Genomic DNA, 21,787 nt, shown 5'->3' with positions numbered 1-21,787 from the left:
TCTCCTTTTTTGGAACATTCCCCCATATAGTAACCGTGTAGTTCCATCCTGCTGGGCAGGTTTCATGGATATAAGACAGTACTCCTCGTCAGTGTGCACGGGCAGCACTTCACTGAGTCCGTGGAGGATGGCTCGGCCACACCAGAGGCCCCATCTTCCCTCGAAATCTACGAACGCAGAGTGGCTAATCATAGAGTTGTGTTCTGTTTACAAGGTAGCATTTGATCCCAGCTTTCAGTATCTCTTCTCTAGAAACAGTTAAATTTACCTTCTTTTTTTTCCTTAAAATCAGTAAGAATTCCTCAAGTTGTCCTTAGAAAATATTTATTATTGCAGTGAAAAGATGTTCTTTCTAATATTTAAAATTGTATATTCTGTGTAATACATATATATAGGGATGATTTTTATATGTACAATATCAGAAACACTTACCAACGTGGCATTCACAGAAAAACCCCACAAGGTCCCAGACAACTGGAGTATGTCCTTTTGCTGAAGGAAAATAAGCTTGTTGGCCCCACCCTTGGTGGTGTGAGCGCCTAGATCTTCAGGAAGGACGAGCAGCGTGGGCCCATCTGCACAACCAGTCACCACTCACCGCTGCGTAGCCTGCCCTCACCCACCACTGTGTACTCTGTCCTCGCTCACCGCTGCTGCAGTCTGTCTTCATTCACCACTGCCATAGCCTGTCCTTGCCCTCCGCTGTGTGGTCAAGTTAAAAAAGCTTTTCTCCAAATCTTGTGTATAAAAATTTTCACAACTTGTGTTAAAAAGTTGAACTTACGAAACAAAATCACCTTCAATTATATTTGCATCCCTCTACCCATACAGAACTAGAGAAAAGTGTGAAGCAGAATGACTATCACAGAAAGTTGCCTGAAGCATGCTCCCCAGAGACAGACTGGCATTTGGCAACTAAATGCCCTAAAGAATTTAAGAAAAATGGAAATGTAATTCAAGTAAAATTTACACCAGAGCAGCTTTTAAGACATGAAGATTTTAAAGAAGATAAAAGCACCATCTAATTTCACTGTTCTGGTTTTCTGACTGCTTTTAGCAGTGGTCTCAGAGATACTATTTATAAGAGCTTGAGTAAAAGTACAGAATGTATGGACTTTATTTGGATCCTGATTCATACAAATATTCTTGAAAACAAGGTTTGTGAAACAGATATTTGAACCCTCAATGTCTGACATTAAGAAATTTTGATAATGTTTTTGAAAGGGTGCATATCTTTTAGAAATGCTCACTGAAATATTTATGGATGAAAACAAGTTAAGTCCGAAATTTGCTCCGAAGAAATGAAGAGGGCAGTAAGGGGCTGTTCATAGAACAGAATTGTCCATAAGTTGATAATTATTGAATCTGGTGGTAATTCTGTAATACTTTGATATATGTTTGGAATTTTTCATAAGGAGAGGATGAAGATGAATAAGAGGGTGCAGGTTTCCTTGTTGGATCTGTGGAACACTTAAAATCACACCATATGTGATCTGACCAGTTACTATGGCCACCAGTGAGTAATTACTGAATGGCTGGTATACACAGGCTAGAACTTGGTGCTGGGGGACGGAGCAGAATGTGAGGACCCAAGGAGTGCTGAGCAGTTGAAAAGGTGGTGGGTATTCAGGAGCGCACTGGGCACATTAGGTTTATCCACTGCCCAAATTGGTTCATTTGTTCAAAGAACCTATTGCCTTCATGTTTGAATAAATTGATTTTGTTTTTGGAAAGGTGGAAAAGATGAATGTAGTACACATTCCAAAAATGCTCAAAAGATTCCTTTTTGTTTCTCTCAAGTACCTTCTATGGAGAAGGCCAGCTGAGACCACTGTTTTAGCAAGGAATGATCTGATCTTGTGCCTCTGAATATGTTTAGTATCAAACAGCTTTAGATTTCATCTTTTATCCTCTGTGAATAAATTGTCAGTGCATGACGAAATGGTATATAAAATGAGACACTTTCAGAGGTAGGTTGTGAAGCAACAGTCCTTTTAACAATTGATTTTGTATGACTTAACCTTTATTTTCGTAGAGGTGGTTTGAATCCAGATGTTAACATCATCACTGCTGAAGTTTTGTCTCTAAGCTTGACATTGACCTTTTTTATTTTTTCCCTTTTCTTTAAATTGAGAAGTAACTCCCACTGTCCCTCTTTTCTGGCAGATTGATGATATTGATCTCATCAGTGCCAACATGGAGAATTCACTTGCTTCTATTGGGGGTTTCTGCTGTGGCAGGTCTTTCGTAATTGACCATCAGGTGGGTTCTTTTTAAAAACAAAGAGCAAAAAAAAAATAAAAAAAAAAATAAAAACAAAGAGCAAAACCTGAAACTTACTGCTCCATTTCAGTCACCCAAACATGTAAATGTTTTTGCAAATTTTCATTCTTAGTTTATCATACAGTTTTTATTTAGAAATAGGTTTCTTAAAGAATCACTCAAAATATTTACATTTAGAAATTGTTTCCCTTTTTAAAAAAAGGTTTTGTTTTGTTACATGATAACATCTGTGCATGCCTGGGTTTTACCACCTTAGCAGTTGTACACAATATTTGGTAGGTGGTACGGAGATTTAGTGCACTTAGTTTTTTTAGCCTCTCTGTCCCCCTAACCTCCCACCCCCAACCAAATGTATGCTTTGTGACTTGTTTGTTTCTGTTTCTTTTCAGCGGCTTTCTGGCCAGGGATACTGCTTTTCAGCTTCCTTACCGCCCCTGTTAGCTGCTGCTGCAATTGAGGCTCTCAACATCATGGAAGAGAATCCAGGTATAACCTTTAATCCCGGGAAATCAAAGATACCACAGGTTATGTTAGCCATGCTCCTGGTTTGCTTTCTGAGAAATTGGCTGGAGGGAATTATTTCTTAGACAAAGCTCTTTCTCAGAATTAGATTATCTGGCAACCTATGGGAAGAATGGTGGTGAAGAAATTGTCTCTGCCTCAGGGCTTTGGTATAGAGTTTCTCTCATTTCTGAAGATGAAGCCAGAGCCACAGCAGAGCTGGCTCCTTTGGTGGGCAAAGATGCCGGAAACAGGAGGGTTACCTCTGGGCCAGCCACCGTTTAGTTTATTTATTTATTTATTTATTGAGAAATTTGCTGAAGTATGCTAATATTTGATACAAATAATTTTATAGCTATTGTCTGATTTTCCCCTTCAGCCTTTGAACCATGAGTTGGTACCAAAGTCAAACTGGTTTACCAGCCATTAAAGCTTGCTTAATGGGCAGGTGACTCAATTTAAAATGTGATTCTAGGTTGTGATAACACCTCCTCACCAAGGGCTAAAACACAAATGCAAGAGCAGGCCTAGGTTTTGTAAAGTTTAACTTTTCCAAATTTCTAAAGTTTCAGCATTGATTTTTTTAATTCAGAGAATCAGTAAAAGTGAACGTTTCTCTGTGCATATTCATATGCTTGCTTGTCAGGTAGCCTGCCACTCTCATCTCCTCAGATATTTCAGCTTGTGAAATTTCCTTAAAAGAAAGAAAAGTATCAAGAAAGAGATCATAAACATTACACCTTGTCTGTGTTTTCCTAAATTCTTTAGGGTCCAGAAATCAGATTTGTACCCTTTTATTCTTAGCTAGATAATTTATAGAATCTTGGTAAGAAAAAGAGCCATTGACCTGTTGTTGAAAACCTCCTGGATTTTGCTGAAAGTGGGGTGAGAAGGTGCCAGCTAGTATGTGCCAGAGATGAAAGTTGGGGGTCTTCAGAGGAGCTACTAGCTGTCTGTGTATTATTAGTAGGCAGAAGGATTTGCAGCGTTTGAAACTGATGAACTGGGGGCCTCCTTGGTGGTCCAGTGGTTAAGACTCTGCGCTGCCACTGCAGGGGCATGATTTCGACCCCTGGTTGGGGAATTAAGATCCTGCATGCTACATGGCATGGCCAAAACTAAAATTAATTACTTAAAATAAATTGATGAACTGGGTCTTTAAAAACATTTTTAGATTAGCAATACCAAATTTTCTAAATGTACTATCAAATGTATTTGTTTCATTCAGGTATTTTTGCAGTATTGAAGGAAAAGTGCAAACGAATTCATAAAGCTTTACAAGGGTGAGTTTTATATCTTTTCAACCAACTCAGAGTTTATCTTCATCACATTCAAACAACTCATGAAAACTTTTGAATGTTACTTCTGTGGTTTTGAGTGAATTTAATGGGCTGGGTCAGTTTGACTAAATTGCAACCAAGAAACCAAAAACACGGTTCATTCAAATTTCTCTTTGTGTGAATCCAGAATATCCATTTTGCAATTGTTTAAAGAATCATAGCTTTGTTTTTCTAAAAATGATAACAAGCTTGTTAGTAAAATAATTACAGCAGTACAAAAGATAAAGATGAAAAATAACAAAAAAACAGAACATTTGACCACCAGAAATAACTGATAAACATTGGAGAATCTCTGCACATCGTAGGGATCAGTTCAGTTCAGTTGCTCAGTCGTGTCCGACTCTTTGCGACCCCATGAATTGCAGCATGCCAGGCCTCCCTGTCCATCACCAACTCCCTGAGTTCACTCAAACTCACGTCCATTGAGTCAGTGATGCCATCCAGCCATCTCATCCTCTGTCGTCCCCTTTTCCTCCTGCCCCCAGTCCCTCCCAGCATCAGAGTCTTTTCCAGTGAGTCAACTCTTCACATGAGGTGGCCAAACTACTAGAGTTTCAGCTTTAACATCATTTCCTTCCAAAGAACACCCAGGACTGATCTCCTTTAGAATGGACTGGTTGGATCTCCATGCAGTAATGTCTGTGCTTTTTAATATGCTCTCTAGGTTGGTCATAACTTTTCTTCCAAGGAGTGAAAGTGAAGTCACTCAGTCGAGTCCGACTCTTTGCGACCCCGTGGACTGTAGCCCACCAGGCTTCTCCGTCCATGGGATTCTCCAGACAAGAATACTGGACTGGGTTGCCATTTCCTTCTCCAGGGGATCTTCCTGACCCAGGGATTGTACCCAGGTCTCCCACATAGCAAGCAGAGGCTTTAACCTCTGAGCCACCAGGGAAGCCCTTTTAAGGAGTAAGCGTCTTTTAATTTCATGGCCGCAGTCACCATCTGCAGTGATTTTGGAGCCCCCCAAAAATAAAGTCTGACACTGTTTCCCCATCTATTTCCCATGAAGTGATGGGACCAGATGCCATGATCTGTTTTCTGAATATTGAGCTTTAAGCCAACTTTTTTGGTCTCCTCTTTCACTTTCATCAAGAGGCTTTTTAGTTCCTCTTCAGTTTCTGCCATAAGGGTGGTGTCATCTGCATATCTGAGGTTATTGATATTTCTCCTGGCAATCTTTATTCCAGCTTGTGTTTCTTCCAGTCCAGCGTTTCTCATGATGTACTCTGCATATAAGTTAAATAAGCAGGGTGACAATATACAGCCTTGACATACTCCTTTTCCTATTTGGAACCAGTCTGTTGTTCCATGTCCAGTAAAACCAGCTTGAACATCAGGAAGTTCACGGTTCATGTATTGCTGAAGTCTGGCTTGGAGAATTTTGAGCATTACTTTACTAGCGTGTGAGATGAGTGCAGTTGTGCGGTAGTTTGAACGTTCTTTGGCATTGCCTTTCTTTGGGATTGGAATGAAAACTGACTTTTTCCAGTCCTGTGGCCACTGCTGAGTTTTTCAAATGTGCTGGCATATTGAGTGTAGCACTTTCACAGCCTCATCTTTCAGGATTTGAAATAGCTCCACTGGTATTCCATCACCTCCACTAGCTTTGTTCATAGTGATGCTTTCTAAGGCCCACTTGACTTCACATTCTAGGATGTCTGGGTCTAGGTGTGTGATCACACCATCGTGATTATCTTGGTCTTGAAGATCTCTTTTGTACAGTTCTTCTGTGTATTCTTGCCACCTCTTCTTAATATCTTCTGCTTGTTAGGTCCATATCATTTCTGTCCTTTTATCGAGCCCATTTTTGCATGAAATGTTCCCTTGGTATCTCTGATTTTCTTGAAGAGATCTCTAGTCTTTCTCATTCTGTTGTTTTCCTCTCTTTGTTTGCATTGATTGCTGAAGAAGGCTTTCTTATCTCTTCTTGCTATTCTTTGGAACTCTGCATTCAGATGCTTCTTTCCTTTTCTCCTTTGCTTTTCGCTTCTCTTCTTTTCACAGCTATTTGTAAGTTCTCCCCAGACACAGTTTTGCTTTTTTGCATTTCTTTTCCATGGGGATGGTCTTGATCCCTGTCTCCTGTACAGTGTCATGAACCTCCATCCATAGTTCATAAGGCACTCTATCAGATCTAGTCCCTTAGATCGATTTCTCACTTCCACTGTATAATCATAAGGGATTTGATTTAGGTCATACCTGAATGGTCTAGTGGTTTTCCCTACTTTCTTCAATTTAAGTCTGAATTTGGCAATAAGGAGTTCATGATCTGAGCCACAGTCAGCTCTTGTCTTGTTTTTTTCTGATTGTAAAGAGCTTATCCATCTTTGGCTCCAAAGAATATAATCAGTCTTGATTTCGATGTTGACCATCTGGTGATGTCCATGTATAGCGTCTTCTCTTGTGTTGTTGGAAGAGGGTGTTTGCTATGACCAGTGTGTTCTCTTGGCAAAACTCTATTAGGCTTTGCCCTGCTTCATTCCATAATCCAAGGCCAAATTTGCCTGTTATTCCAGGTATTTCTTGACTTCCTACTTTTGCATTCCAGTCCCCTATAATGAAAAGGACATCTTTTTTGGGTGTTCGTTCTAAAAGGTCTTGTAGGTCTTCATAGAACCGTTCAACTTCAGCTTCTTCAGTGTTACTGGTTGGGGCATAGACTTGGATTACTGTGATATTGAATGGTTTGCCTTGGAAATGAACAGAGATCATTCTGTCGTTTTGAGACTGCATCCAAGTATTGCATTTCAGACTCTTGTTGACCATGATGGCTACTCCATTTCTTCTGAGGGATTCCTGCCTGCAGTAGTAGATATAATGGTCATCTGAGTTATATTCACCCATTCCAGTCTACTTTAGTTCGCTGATTCCTAGAATGTTGACGTTCACTTTTGCCATCTCCTGTCTGACCACTTCCAATTTGCCTTGATTCATGGACCTAACATTCCAGGTTCCTACGCAATATTGCTCTTTATAGCATCGGACCTTGCTTCTACATCCAGTCACATCCACAGCTGGGTATTGTTTTTGCTTTGGCTCCATCCCTCCGTTCTTTCTGGAGTTATTTCTCCACTGATCTCCAGTAGCATATTAGGCACCTACCGACCTGGGGAGTTCCTCTTTGGTATCCTATCATTTTGCCTTTTCATACTATTCATGGGGTTCTCAAGGCAAGAATACTGAAGTGGTTTGCCATTCCCTTCTCCAGTGGACCACATTCTGTCAGACCTTTCCACCATGACCTGCCCATCTTGGGTGGCCCCACAGGGCATGGCTTAGTTTCATTGAGTTAGACAAGTCTGTGGTTCTAGTGTGATTAGATTGACTAGTTTTCTGTGAGTATGGTTTCAGTGTGTCTGCCCTCTGATGCCCTCTTGCAACACCTACCATCTTACTTGGGTTTCTCTTATCTTGGATGTGGGGTATCTCTTCACGACTGCTCCAGCAAAGTGCAGCCGCTGCTCCTTACCTCGGACGAAGGGTATCTCCTCATGGCCGCCCCTCCTGGCCTTGAACCTGGAGTAGCTCCTCTCGGATCTCCTGTGCCTGCGCAGCCACCGCTTCTTGAATGTAGGAATAGAAGGATGTAATTAGATGACGGTGGATTCATACTGTCCATGTTACTTTTTAGAAAATACTGTTTTATTTTAAATTACTTAAAGAAACTAGTGAAAGTGAAGTGAACCTTATGTGTATTCTGTTTATTTTGTTTATATTAACTATACAAGAGTAGTTCTTTAAAATGCCTTGAGAATTGAGGGGGAAAAAATTGAGGCTGGTGACATCATCAGGCTCTTAGAGAAAATTATGTCACCTTTCCTGTGGTGTTTCTTTTTGCCTTTCCAAGGTGAAACCTGCCTTCTCAGTCATGGAAGTCCTATCCCTGTTCCCAGATACGGAATCTAGAAACTTTTATAAATGGAAAAGACAGTTGATAAATAAGTAGGTCACAGATGTTCCAGATAATATAAGGGCAGAAATAATTAAAGTCTGATCTGACTTGATGATCATAGCAAAAGTTCTTGCATGATTTATGGTAGAGAGATATTGTTATTGTTTCCACTTACATTGGTTTATGAAATGTTAATAAACCTGCTCAGCCCAGCACCTTGGAGTCACTGTCACTTCATGAACACATGCGTCAGATGCCCTTTATTCTGTCTCGCAGTGTTTGTATGTTTAAGTCCAATCCTCCATTTTTCCCAGCTCTTTCAAACTTCTCCTCTCTAAAATCCCTTGCCCTCTGTCTCACTCCACCCACTTTTAGCTGACAGCCTTGGCTCATGCGTTCCCTTGGGAACTCCTTCATTTTCCCTCACAAACTTGTACACCTGCAGGTATCCAAGCCAGTCTTCCCTCGTGTTACAGCCAGAGGGGTGTTCCTCCATCCATCATAGCTCTTCTATCTTAAAACCGAGTGCCTTTGATTGTCTCCTCTCCTTTCTCTGCCGGAGAAGGCAATGGCACCCCACTCCAGTACTCTTGCCTGGAAAATCCTATGGACAGAGGAACCTAGTGGGCTGCAGTCCATGGGGTCGCTAAGAGTCGGACACGACTAAGCGACTTCACTTTCACTTCTCGCTTTCATGCATTGGAGAAGGAAATGGCAACCCACTCCAGTGTTCTTGCCTGGAGAATCCCAGGGACAGGGGAGCCTGGCGGGCTGCCATCTATGGGGTCACACAGAGTCTGACACAACTGAAGCAACTTAGCAGCAGCAGCAGCCCTGTCTTGACTTAAATTTTTCTTTCCCATGACCCCACACTCTCTTCTAGCAACTAGCTCATTGCTCTGCCTCTCTGTGTAGTCCGTCTTTTTTCCCATTGTTTAGCCTTCTCCACATCCTCACCTCTCATGTAAACTTGAAACTACTGAAACCCACTTCCACTCCTGCACTTTGCCCAGCATGTGCCTGTTACTAACAGGGATGACTGTATTTTTTGATGTTAAAACATCCTTGTATTCCTGAGTAAACCCGTACTTGATTATAGTATATTTTTCTGCACTGTTTAAAGTTTGAATTTTTATATTCATACTTGTGATTTAAATGGGCCTGCAATATTTGGTCCCAACAGCCTTACGTAACCTAGGAATCAGTGTTGTGGTAGCTTCAAATGATTGATAGTTTTTCCACTGTCTTGCGTTATGGAGCTACTGTGTAAGACCAGGCTTGATGATTTATTTCTTCAGAGTTGAGCAAGACTCCTCTGTCAGACTCTCTGGAGTTGGGGCCTTTGGTTTGAGCATATAGTCTATGATTATCTTTCCTGTGTATGTATTATTTCCTGTTTTTATTTTCTGTTTCTGTCATTTTCCATTTATGATACTTTCTCCAGGATTTTTGCCCAGCACATTTTTTAAGTTTGATTTTGTTTTCTTTGATTGATCTTTTTTTTTTCCTTATTTTTCTACCTCCTTCATTCATTGAATTTTTATTTTATTCTTTTTTTTAGCTTTTTACATTTAGCTTATTGGTTTTTATTATTTTCCAGAAAATATCTTAAAGATAAACATTTTCAAAGACAGTATTTCCAACATTCAGTTCTAAGAAATTTTTAAAATCTTTTCTAAATGCCAAAGAATGCTCAAAGTACCGCACAATTGCACTCATCTCACACGCTAGTAAAGTAATGCTCAAAATTCTCCAAGCCAGGCTTCAGCAATATGTGAACCGTGAACTTCCTGATGTTCAAGCTGGTTTTAGAAAAGGCAGAAGAACCAGAGATCCAATTGCCAACATCCACTGGATCATCGAAAAAGCAAGAGAGTTCCAGAAAAAACATCTATTTCTGCTTTATTGACTGTGCCTTTGACTGTGTGGATCACAATAAACTGTGGGAAATTCTGAAAGAAATGGGAATACTAGACCACCTGAACTGCCTCTTGAGAAACCTATATGCATGTCAGGAAGCAACAGTTAGAAATGGGCATGGAACAACAGACTAGTTCCAAATAGGAAAAGGAGTATGTCAAGGCTGTATACTGTCACCCTGCTTATTTAACTTATATGCAGAGTACATCATGAGAAATGCTGGGCTGGAAGAAGCACAAGCTGGAATCAAGATTGCCGGGAGAAATATCAATAACCTCAGATATGCAGATGACACCACCCTAATGGCAGAAAGTGAAGAGGAACTAAAAAGCCTCTTGATGAAAGTGAAAGAGGAGAGTGAAAAAGTTGGCTTAAAGCTCAACATTCAGAAAACGAAGATCATGGCATCTGGTCCCATCACTTCATGGCAAATAGATGAGGAAACAGTGGAAACAGTGTCAGACTTTATTTTTGGGGGGCTCCAAAATCACTGCAGATGGTGACTGCAGTCATGAAATTAAAAGACGCTTACTCCTTGGAAGAAAAGTTATGATCAACCTAGATAGCATGTTGAAAAGCAGAGACATTACTTTGCCAACAAAGGCCCGTCTAGTCAAAGCTGTGGTTTTTCCAGTAGTCATGTATGGATGTGAGAGTTGGAATGTGAAGAAAGCTGAGCGCCGAAGAATTGATGCTTTTAAACTGTGGTGTTGGGGAAGACTCTTGAGAGTCCCTTGGACTGCATGGAGATCCAACCAATCCATTCTGAAGGAGATCAACTCTGGGATTTCTTTGGAGGGAATGATGCTGAAGCTGAAACTCCAGTACTTTGGCCATCTCATGCGAAGAGTTGACTCATTGGAAAAGACTCTGATGCTGGGAGGGATTGGGGGCAGGAGGAGAAGGGGACGACAGAGGATGAGATGGCTGGATGGCCGACTCGATGGATGTGAGTGTGAGTGAACTCTGGGAGTTGTTGATGGACACGGAGGCCTGGCATGCTGCGATTCATGGGGTCGCAGAGAGTCGGACACAACTGGGCGACTGAACTGAACTGAACTGAATCAGAGATTTGCTTCCGTCATCTCTGAGGCTGCATTTGGGAGAGGAAGTCAATGGCCTATGCTAGTTTGAATCCTTGCTGGAATCTTGAAGTCCTTAAATTCTGTCAGTTATTCATGCCCAGTGCTGTCCCCACAGTAAGCACATGATAGAGCCTGTGTCTGAATTATTGATTGTTCTGTCCCTGGGACTTAGATCAATGCTTAGGATTTCCATTTGGTAAAGAAATATGGTTGATAATAAGGTCTCCAAAATTTTTAAGTATAATAGGCTCTGAAACACAGCTTCTAAGTTTCTGAACTCAAGTTATAACTCTGTCTGTTGGTTTTAGTTAAACTTTAACGCATCAGTATCCAGGCAGCCAGAAAGAGGGCGTTTTTGTTTCATTCTTCTCCCACCAGCTTGCTCCACCCAACATGTGAAATGAGCCCATTTGATCAAATAATAAAGCTTAATTGGGCTTTTAGGTGCCTCCTTGTTAACAAGGAAAACCCAGGCCATTTTATTCATAGGAAATGCTGTTTGAAAAGTAATATTTTCAGTTCTCTCTGAGAGTATATGACCTAAAATAATTGATACTTCTTTGTATACAGTTTAACACATTCAAAATTCACCTAGGAGATGGGTTTTGAAAGCATATTACTTAGTCTCTACATTAGTAGAACAACTGATCTATAAGGTTTCCCAGTATTCTAGAAGTCTAGAATCTAAGGTTCCATTCAAATCTGCAGCCTGGTTTATTGAGAGATCCTAGCATGATGTATTATATGTAAAGAAAGTAGATGTAAATTAATGGTGTTTAGGGGTGGCTTGAAAGGCAGGTGATCTTAGCCTCCCCACCTCATGTGCTATTTGGCACAAGTAGTCATTCAGGAAAAGCGTGGTGAGTCCTAAAGATATTTGAGGAATTGAATATGCTACCAAGTGCTTTTTGTATTCATTTTGGTCTAAGGGAAAAGCAAATCTTTCCAAGTAAAGCACACTAAATGAAAGCAATCTAAAATGTTTAGCCCAGTTTCAAATAGACATCTATTATGGTTTCTCTCCCTCGAGATAAGTCAAAAATCATACCATTCCTGACTAACTAGTATGGCCTGTGGTTCTCATAACATCTATAATAGTCATTTGAAAATACAGACTTTCACCCCTAAATAAATCTCTTTTTCTCCTTGAGAAAGAGCAGGTTTCTGTGCTGTTAATCCTAAGAAAAAAGAAAAGAATTGTAATTCAAGTGAAACATGCACACAAGAAGGCAGCTTTACAAGCTGAACATTGCTGGTGGTCAAAATATAAAATTTCAGTGTCAGAAGTCATTCCTGTAATTTGTGAAAAACAAGATACAAACTAAAGATTTAGAAAATAAGGAAGCAACATTATTGACTATAATAAGTTGTCCATGAAGAAGACAAAATAATAGAAAATGAAGGTGCTTTCCTAGAGTGGGTGATGAGGGAGGCCCTGAGGGGAGTGACAGTGGGCCGGGACCAGGCATGTCTGGCACCAGCAGGAGGACCCGAGAGAATAGATGAGGAGAGGAAGCGGCAAGACCGAGGCCCATGACCCGCGTGGGACCTGAGAGGGCCCCACTGCGGCAGGGCAGTCCCAGCCAAGCTGGGTGAGGCATGCAGACCACCTGGGGGGAGGCTGGAGACGATGTCCGTGTTCCCTGTGAAATGTGAGCCCAGCAGGACCCTCCAGACAGGGAACCATCTTCCCAGCCGTGCTGCAGGGTGTCCTAGCCTGGGAAGCACTACCCAGAGCATGCGTTTTTACCTTGCTTTGTCAGATCTAGAATCCCATCACATGATGTTTCCCATGAAAGTTCCAAGTTTCTGTCACATTCATTAATGCAGACTTCATAAGATTATTGATATGTGCGGAACCTGAGCTTGAGGAGGACATGGCAACCCACTCCAGTATTCTTGCCTGGAGAATCCCCATGGACGGAGAAGCCTGGCGGGCCACAGTTCATGGGGACACAAAGAGTTGAACTTAACTGAGCAAGTGAGCACAAGCACAACCTGAGCTTGGAAGGGGATTTATGCTTCTGTATGTGTTTTCCTTTCAGCATTCCTGGACTAAAAGTAGTGGGGGAGTCTATTTCTCCAGCATTGCACCTCCAACTGGAAGAGACCACTGGGTGTCGAGAGAGAGATGTTAAACTGCTTCAGGAAATAGTAACTCAAGTGAGTATCCAGTTATTAGGTGAATACATACATATTTGCAAATGAAAACAGACTCACTCTGCTTCCTTGTCCTGCTTGTCCTGACAGTTCCTTCCTCAGCCTTCTGCCCTGAATCTGTGCTGCCAGGTGTCAGGGTAATAGTAATGTTTCTCCACACATACTTTGTGTCATGGGACATGGGCCTTGTCTAGGTGCCAGAGTGTCTGTTCTGATCAGACTCACCTCTGTCTTCTTCTCATTCGTGGCAACAGCTAGTCTTACTGCTACTTTGTTCCAGAGGGAGACTCAGAAGAGGGCATGTGAATCAGTTGGCTCCATACTGTACTTAACATAGCTTTTCTTCATAACAAAAAGAAAAAGTGAGTCTGTGGACAGTTCACAAATCCCAAGTAGTATCTGTGGGCCTGATCGACACTGGCTGTCTCTGGGAAATCATCTTGAGAGTCGAATGAGGAGAGAGCAGGCTCTGGAGGAGGGAACAGAATACTCTGTGAAAGCTGCATTTGTAAGAAGGAAGAGGCAGTTCTTACAGTGTTTTTGCATCATCACAGCTTCCATCTTAAAAGCCTTTGTTCCTCTTTGCCTTTTCTTTTCTGTATTTGAAAGAGAAAAGAGAATTATGACACCGTAGCCCTTTTTCAAGCTTTGTAGAACTGAGAGGAGGTTCTGCCAAGTTTTTGTTGAGTTGCTTGACAAAACAACTGTTTTTACAAACTGAGCTATGGTTTATAATGTTTCTTAACTAGCCAGGAAGCAGAGCCAGTCCAGATGTTTACAGAAGGAGTTAACTTTTCCAAGTACACTTCCAGAATGTAGAATTAGCAACCGTCACTGCCTGCCGTTGTTTTCCATCTTTTCCTAGCAGAGGAAAACCTGCCTTCCTAGCTTACAGAGTTGTTTCTCTTCAGGCTGATAGCTGCCACAGGCTGGCTGTGATTGTTCTCTCGTTTATACCACCTCTTGCTCTGGTTGGGTTTTGTTGTTGTTGTTTAAATACAATTCACCTGTAAAATTCACCCTTTAAAGTATCCCATTGAGTGGTTTTTAGTGTCCTCACAGGGTTGTGCAGGTATCAGTATCTGATTCCAAACCATTTCATCACCCCAAAGAAAAGCTGTTATAAATCATTACCCTTGTCTGACTTTATGCTTTCTTTATTTTGATAGCATTAGTTAATTTTTTAAAATTGTTGACAGATGGCTAATGTATGGGAAAACTGTTCAAAACATGTGTGATACCAGACTTTTCTGTGCCTGGTAGCCCCGTGCCCAAGTGTAGCATGTGGGAATCAGAGGTGTTGGTAGCATTTGAAAGTGTTAGTTGCTCAGGTGTGTCCAACTCTTTGCGACCTCATGGACTGTGGCCCGCCAGGCTCTTTGTCCATGGTATTCTCAGGCAAAAATACTGGAGTGGGTTGCCATTTCCCTGTGAGCAATTTCTTTCTGAAGTGATTCTGCTGGCAGTATTAAATCCAGCTCTTGGTAAGACTGTAGGGCTTTGCTGGTCCTGTTTTCCCTTGTCCTAACTCTGCTTTCCCTAAAACGGTAATCCCTAGTTACCTACGGCCATTTGAATTAAGTCAGACTCAGAGCTCAGTGTCACAGTTGCACTAGCCATGTTTCATAGTGACCGAAAGCCACGTGGGTCCCTGACTGCCCATGAAAGGTGCAGAGTAAACACCTCCCTCATTGCAGGAAGCTCTGTAGAACAGTGTGCTCAGAATGATTTTGTAGTTATTTTGTCTTCTGGTAGTTATAATTGGAAAAATGAATTAAGACTTCTATTGAGGGTGGCATTTCAGTGTACCTTCCTGTTTTAATGACCAGGGTCTGCAGTCTGGGCTTTCCAGCTGGTGGCAGTGGTAAAGAACCCACTTGCCACTGCAGGAGGCAAGAGATGTGTTTTGGATCCCTAGGTAGAGAAGATCCCCTGGAGGAGGGCACAGCAACCTACTTCAGGATTATTGCCTGGAGAATCCCATGGACAGAGGAGCCTGGCGGGCTACAGTCCATAGGGTCACACACAGTCAGACATGACTGAAGCAACTTAGCACCCACATACATCTGCAGTTCAAGTCACAGGTATATTCCTTTTTTATACAGTGCATGGACAGAGGCATCGCATTAACTCAGGCACGCTACTTGGAGAAAGAAGAAAAGTACCTCCCCCCTCCGAGGTTAGTAGACTTTAAAATATGACCTGAGGCATCATTTTGTTTAATACTTTAAGCTCTTTTGAAATACATTATGTTTTGAAATTTTTTGAAAGATCATCACGGGATAAGGAAGAATATGTATCATTAAAAAATAGTATATCACCAGTTGTTCTTAAACTAGATGTTTTTCCATTTTTAACTGCAAATCCCTCAGGACTCTAGTAAATGAAACATCTGTGATCCCAAGACTGAACTGGGACAGCCCAGGTTCCCATTGGTTACAACCTGCCACTGTGCTGTGGCAGCCGTTTCTGCCACAAGGACAGTCCTGTAGGGAAGGGCACAGTCTGGTGGGTGGTTTCATCTCACCTCTGGCCCAAGCACTGTGTGATACTTAATCTGACAAACATTTATTAAACCCCCAAGGAAAAACAAAGCATCAGTGGGGAAAATCGAGAGAGGTTTGAGCAGCCCTCCAGGGAAAGTACCTTGACTCATGATTTAAAATAAGTGTTCGAATGGGGAGGAAGGTGGGAAGGGGGTTCAGGATGGGGAACACATGGATACCCGTGGACACCCATGGCTGATTCTTGTCAATGTATGTTAAAACCACTATAATAACTGTGAAGTAATTAGCCTCCAGTTAAAATAAATTAATTTTAAAAAATAAGTAAAATCAGCGATCATTGAACAGAACATCCTTATTCTGCCCTTAAGTCTTTACAGTGTAGTCCAAGGAGGTAGATACCCAGAACATCGAGTGTTCAAGGTCATGACACAGGTCACAGAGGAGGAGGAGGATATGGTTAATGCTAGCCTGGGCGGGACTCAGGCTTCCGAGAGCAGGTGATGCATAAGTCAAACCAGGAAAATTGAGTGTATCAGACAAGCTGGGGTGGGCATGAGACCTTCCAACAGGGAATGCAGGGTTATGGAGATCTACAGGTGCATCAGGGGAGCCCAGAGCACAGGTTTGAGAGGAACCATCGAGAGGGAGCCTGGGAAAGACCCAGAAGAGCATATGGAGTCAGAGCACCATGCAGACACGGAGCACCAGACTGGCTTCTGGAAGACTGTTCTGGCAGCAGCTGGAACGCACCCTGAAGACCCTGCTCTCTCTCCTCTAATCACACCATCCTGAGTTGTGAGCCTGTGTTTCATGAGGACAGGGGCCACCCTAATTTTGCGCCCTCAGGATTCCAAGCCCAGCCGACCTCAGCACATGTGTGTCCAGTGGCTGATGCAGATATTTGCAGAGCAGAGTAAGAGGCACAGGAGTAGCATTGAGCTGTCAAGCTGATGTTTCTTGAAAACTTGAAAACCTTTGCCTTGCATCAAAATATTGTAGAACTCTGTATGACTTACTGAATTAAAATTGTGAACAACCGCAGACTCATTAATTTGAGAAATGTTGACTCCCTGCTTTGAACCTGGTACTGCTTGCAGTGGTGGATTTAAAGCATAGAGTTTCCTGTTGGCCCTAGCAGAGCCCCACTGCAAGGTTACCTTGACCAAATCACGAGTAGTCCAGGGAGGAATAGTCACCTCCTGTAAGTGGCAGTCAGTACTTGCGGTTCGCAGGACACAAGGTTCCTGCCATAGCTGCTCAGCCCTGCTGGGGCAGTGAGAAAGTGGCTGTGGACAGTAGGCCATGTTCCAGTAGAAGAGCTTTATGCACAAAAACAGATGGCCGCTGACCCTTTGTGTAAACTCTTGTTTGACTGTCTTTTGTGTCCCTTATGGTTTCTCAGCATTAGGGTTGTGGTCACAGTGGAACAAACAGAAGAGGACCTGGAGAAAGCTGCGTCCACGATCAGTGAGGTGGCCCAGACCGTGCTGCTTTAGTCTGGGGCCTGGTGGCCACTCCACACACCACACTCAGGCCTCAGAATCATGGCCAAGCGAGCAGAGGATGCCTTGCAGTTACCTGATAAAGTGTCTCTAGACGGTGTGGATGTCAACGTGTTGACCATGAGATGGATGCTGGTGACTTTTTAAAGGAAAACATCCGAAAACCCAAAATCTATTTTTTTTTTAAAGGAAAAACTAATGACAGCATCTAACTGATACTTAAATTGTGCTATTTAGTACTATTTGTCTAAATAGACAAAATTGTCTACACCAGTAAAGCTTAGAGGCACTTCAGCATATATGATATAAAATGTACTGAAGTTCTAATCCAGCCACATCTTTTTCAGTCTTTGTCATGTGAAGCTCAGTGGTGGCTAATATATATAAAGGAAGAGTTTTGTGTAATTATTATAAACTTTTCATTATAATATATTTGAATCCTAGAATTTTTATATACACTAAATACTGATATTGCACCATTTCTAACATTGAATCTTAGCATCCCTAACCAGAGAACAGTCATACTTCCTAAGTGAGCAATAATTTACATCAAATACTATTTTATTTTAGTATAATTGACCTTTACATTTATTCTTTGTTGATTTCTAATCTGTTTTCTGAAGAGGGTTACTGTGATCATCCCAAAATAGAAATCATGTCCTTGATATTTTAGAATATCTTGAATGTATTCTTTTTTGTATCGTGGGTTTGCCTAGGGACATATAACCATGGGCTTTTTCTAAGCTAGAGAAAATGAGACCTTTATTTCTTTTCAGCTTAATGAATTCCAGATATCTGAAAAAGATGTGAAAGCACTGAAAATAAAATTTTTAGTCTGTGCTTTAGCTATCTGTTCTTTTCTTTAGCAGACCAAGTTGGGTGATATAAATGTTTGTGATATGTGCCACAAGATAGTGCATAGATATTACATTATTATTCCATCTCTTGTTAAAGGGAAAGGAATAAAATTATATTGAAAATGTCATTTTTATAGTATATGTTCATATTAACAAATGGTCCTCAACATCTTTTTAGATAACATATATTTTTTAATGTTTAGTTTCTATTTTGCTTGATGTGTTTTGTACATATGTGCCTTGTGATTGCTGCTGCTTTAAAAGATACAGTACTCTGGGGGATGAATCTGTTCTGTTTTGTTTTTTAATTAAATAAACTTACATTCCTGATAATCAGTCTATTTGCATATGTAATATATTCAAGAGAATGGTCTCTTAATTTTAACTTCTGCAGACCTAGGGTGGTAGTCCGTGTGTGAGTGTGTATGTATGTTATGGGGGTGTTTAATTCCTTAATGCCTTTCTTCAATATATAGTATCAGAAATTTCATTGGTTCATACTGATTGAAGCCTTGGCCCCGTATGACTACAAAAATGCCAGGCCTGTTCTTTTTATAAGCAGATTAAGGTTGTAACCTTTCAAAGTCGAAATTGCAGTATCTAGATTTTTATTGCTACTTTTGAAAAATGATTGGAAGTTCCTGGAAAAAAATGGAGCAGCACATATTATTTAACTTCAGTCCTTGAAACACATCAACATGAACCGAAAACAAAGCCTAAATTAAAGCCATAGAGCGACCACAATCCAGTAATACACACCACAAAAAAACCTATTAGAAGCAAAATAATGTATAAAACAAGTGAAACGTTGAGAGACAATATCTCAAATCTAAAGCAGGATGCAAATTGCTGTTTTAGAGACAGTGAGAGAGGGTTCTGAAGTGCTCTGTCCTCTGTTTAGAAAGGCAGTGACTAGGTGAGCAGCATGGAAAGCTTTTGGAGCAGATTACCGCTCAGCGGTTGCCCCCAGGGGAGGAAGAAGCCACACACAATTGCTCCCTTTTTGTTGTCTATAGGTGACTCCAGCTTAGGAAAAATGAACCATAGGCCTAAATATAAAGATAAAACTACAAAAGTTCTAAGAGAAAGCACAGAAGGAAATATTTCAAATCTTTGGTTAGGCAAACATAGATACAATACCAAAAGTATAAGCTATAAAAGAAAAAAAAATTGGTAAATTAAGGTTCATTAATTTTTTTTGTCTAATTGCGCTTCAGAAGACAGCTTGAAAGACATAAGCCACAGATTGTGAGAAAATATTTGCCAGTCCTATATAAGAAAAGATACGTATCTATAAAGAATGTAAAGAGCACAACTCCAAAATAAGAATTGAAAAAGTGTAATTTTAGAATAGTGAAAGACTAGGCATTTCACCAAGAAATTCAAATATCTAAACTCATGAAAACATATTTGATGTGATTCGTCATCAGAGGAATGCAAATTACAACTACAACATGATACCATTACACGCTCACTAGAACGACTATAATCAAAAAGATAGATAATACCAAATGTCATCAAGATATGGAAAAATTGGAAACCCCATGCATAGCTGGTGGAAAGGTAACATGGTACAACTATTTTGGAAAACAGTTTGGCAGCTTCTTCAATTTAACATAAATTTGCCATGTGTGTGTGCATGCTCAGTCGCTTCGGTCACGTCCAACTCTTCTGACCCTATGAACTGTAGCCTACCAGGTTCCTCTGTTCATTCATTCTCCAGGCAAGAATACTGGACAGGTAGCCGTTCCCTCCTCCAGGGAATCTTCCCAACCCAGGGATCAAACCTGCATCTCTTACATCTTCTGCATTGGCAGGCAGGGGTTTTTTTTTGCCACTGGCACCACCTGGGAAGCGCTATTCATAACGGCCATCAGTTCAGTTCAGTCACTCAGTCGTGTCCGACTCTTTGCAACCCCATGAATCGCAGCACGCCAGGCCTCCCTGTCCATCACCAACTCCTGGAGTTCACGGCCATAAATCAGTCCAAATGTCTGCCAGCTGATGATTGAATAAACAAAGTGGTATATTCATAAAATGGAATACAAGTTAGCAATAAAAAGTCTCCAAAAGTTTTTTTGGTAAGTGAAAAAAACTGATGAAAACGACCATGAAATTATGTAGTTCTATGCATATTCAATGTCCAGAGAAAGCTGATATAAAAAGTTAGTGGTTGTCTGCAACTGGGGGTGAGGTTGAGATTGACTGATGAAGACTTGTCAGCACAGGGGACCTTTGCAGGAGATGTTCTAAAATAGGATTGTGGTGATGGATGCACAACTCAATATACTAGAAACCGTTGAGTCAAGGAGATCAAACCAGTCAATCCTAAAGTAAATCAATCCTGAATATTCATAGGAAAGACTGTTGCTGAAGCTCCAATACTTTGGCCACCTGATGTGAAGCAACTCATTGGAAAACACCCTGATGCTGGGAAAGGTTGAGGGCAGGAGAAGTGGGTGACAGAGAATGAGATGGTTGGATGGCATCACTGATTGAAGGAACATGAATTTGAGCAAACTCCGGGAGTTGGTGAAGGACAGGGAAGCCTGGCGTTCTGCAGTCCATGGGATCACAAAGAGTCGGACACAACCTAGCGGCTGAACAACAGCTATATTGAATCAAGTGCAAATCTGTGATAATGAACATAATTGCTAATCAATTGACTCTTTCAGTCATTTCAGCAAATGTGTTGTCCCTGATGGACATCCAGAAGTCCGCAATGTGCATGGGGTGGCAGGTCTCAGCACCAGAGGACAGTATGCCAAAATAGAACAGGAGGCAGCTCAAGGCTAATTTGAAAGCAGAACAGGGTCTGGTCCTAGCTTATCTGCTCAGTTGCCATGAGTCCTCGGACAGGACCCTCCTCACTGAACAAGTTCTTTATGAAATAGAGTTAGGTAGATGGACCACATTTGAATTATCTTAAATCCTCCTGTCACAGTGTTTCCCAAGCCAAGTTGGGAAATTCTCTGGCTCCAGAGAGACCTCTGTCACTGAGAAAGAACTACCTGTGCACACTTTTCCCACAGGGAATGTGACTCACACCAATCAGTATCCTATTTTGATGAAAACACACAAGCCAGAAAACTTCAAAGATTCGGTTCCATTCCCCTGATTGTTGCATTTTACCCTCCGAGTGATTATGTCCCCCCAAACCCCAAGCCGTCTCTCCCCTGCTCAATGGTGTGCAAGAAGTTCCCTGGAGGCACTCCCCATGCTGTGCATCACCTCAGGCCCCGTTTTCCTCTCACATTTATTCCACAGACTGCAACATCGGAGGAGGCCCCCAGGGGTTCCATGCACAGTGCAGAGGATGCCCCAGAGTCTGGACACCTAGAAGGACCAACATCACCACCTGCCAGCCGTGTGAACCTGGACAGTGACTTAAACTGGCTGTGCCTCGTTTCTCCATCTGTAAAATGAGAGTAACTGTGCCGCAACCCATAGAGACATTGTGAGAACTGGGTACGATACATGCAAATACTTTAAATTGCACTTGATGTTTACTGAGTACAAAATATATGTTGTTATTAATGATAATAATGGAGACAAGTTCGCAAAAAGTTTGCCTATCTTCCCGCTTACATGTTCCAGTAGGAAGTCATTCCAGAAGGACTTGGGACTCATGTAATATCCAGGTCTGTGATTTTTTTTCCTGCAACTGGTTTACAGAAGCCACTCCAAATATTGAAGATTTCCAGGAAAAGTATTTCTGCCTCCTTAATTCACATGCA

The 21,787-nt window shown here is 41.5% G+C and overlaps 1 protein-coding gene across 2 annotated transcripts in view; it reads left to right on the top strand.

Annotated features, from left to right (window-relative positions):
• Positions 1-18,383, top strand: part of SPTLC1 (serine palmitoyltransferase long chain base subunit 1) — a 65,306-nt gene extending 46,923 nt beyond the window's left edge. For both annotated transcript variants that reach the window (XM_004004066.5, XM_060410820.1), the window contains exons 10-15: positions 2,167-2,262; positions 2,673-2,769; positions 4,013-4,067; positions 13,070-13,187; positions 15,290-15,363; positions 17,094-18,383. In XM_004004066.5, coding sequence (XP_004004115.1) covers positions 2,167-2,262; positions 2,673-2,769; positions 4,013-4,067; positions 13,070-13,187; positions 15,290-15,363; positions 17,094-17,187 — 534 coding nt within the window. In that variant the 3' untranslated portion in view covers positions 17,188-18,383. The remainder of the gene's footprint in view (positions 1-2,166; positions 2,263-2,672; positions 2,770-4,012; positions 4,068-13,069; positions 13,188-15,289; positions 15,364-17,093) is intronic.
• The last annotated feature ends 3,404 nt before the right edge of the window (positions 18,384-21,787 follow it).

The sequence above is a fragment of the Ovis aries genome, chromosome 2, assembly GCF_016772045.2.
Source record: "Ovis aries strain OAR_USU_Benz2616 breed Rambouillet chromosome 2, ARS-UI_Ramb_v3.0, whole genome shotgun sequence".
Classification (NCBI taxonomy): domain Eukaryota; kingdom Metazoa; phylum Chordata; class Mammalia; order Artiodactyla; family Bovidae; genus Ovis; species Ovis aries.
The sequence above is the reverse complement of the archived record's forward strand: the minus strand, read 5'-3'. Positions and strand labels throughout refer to the sequence as shown.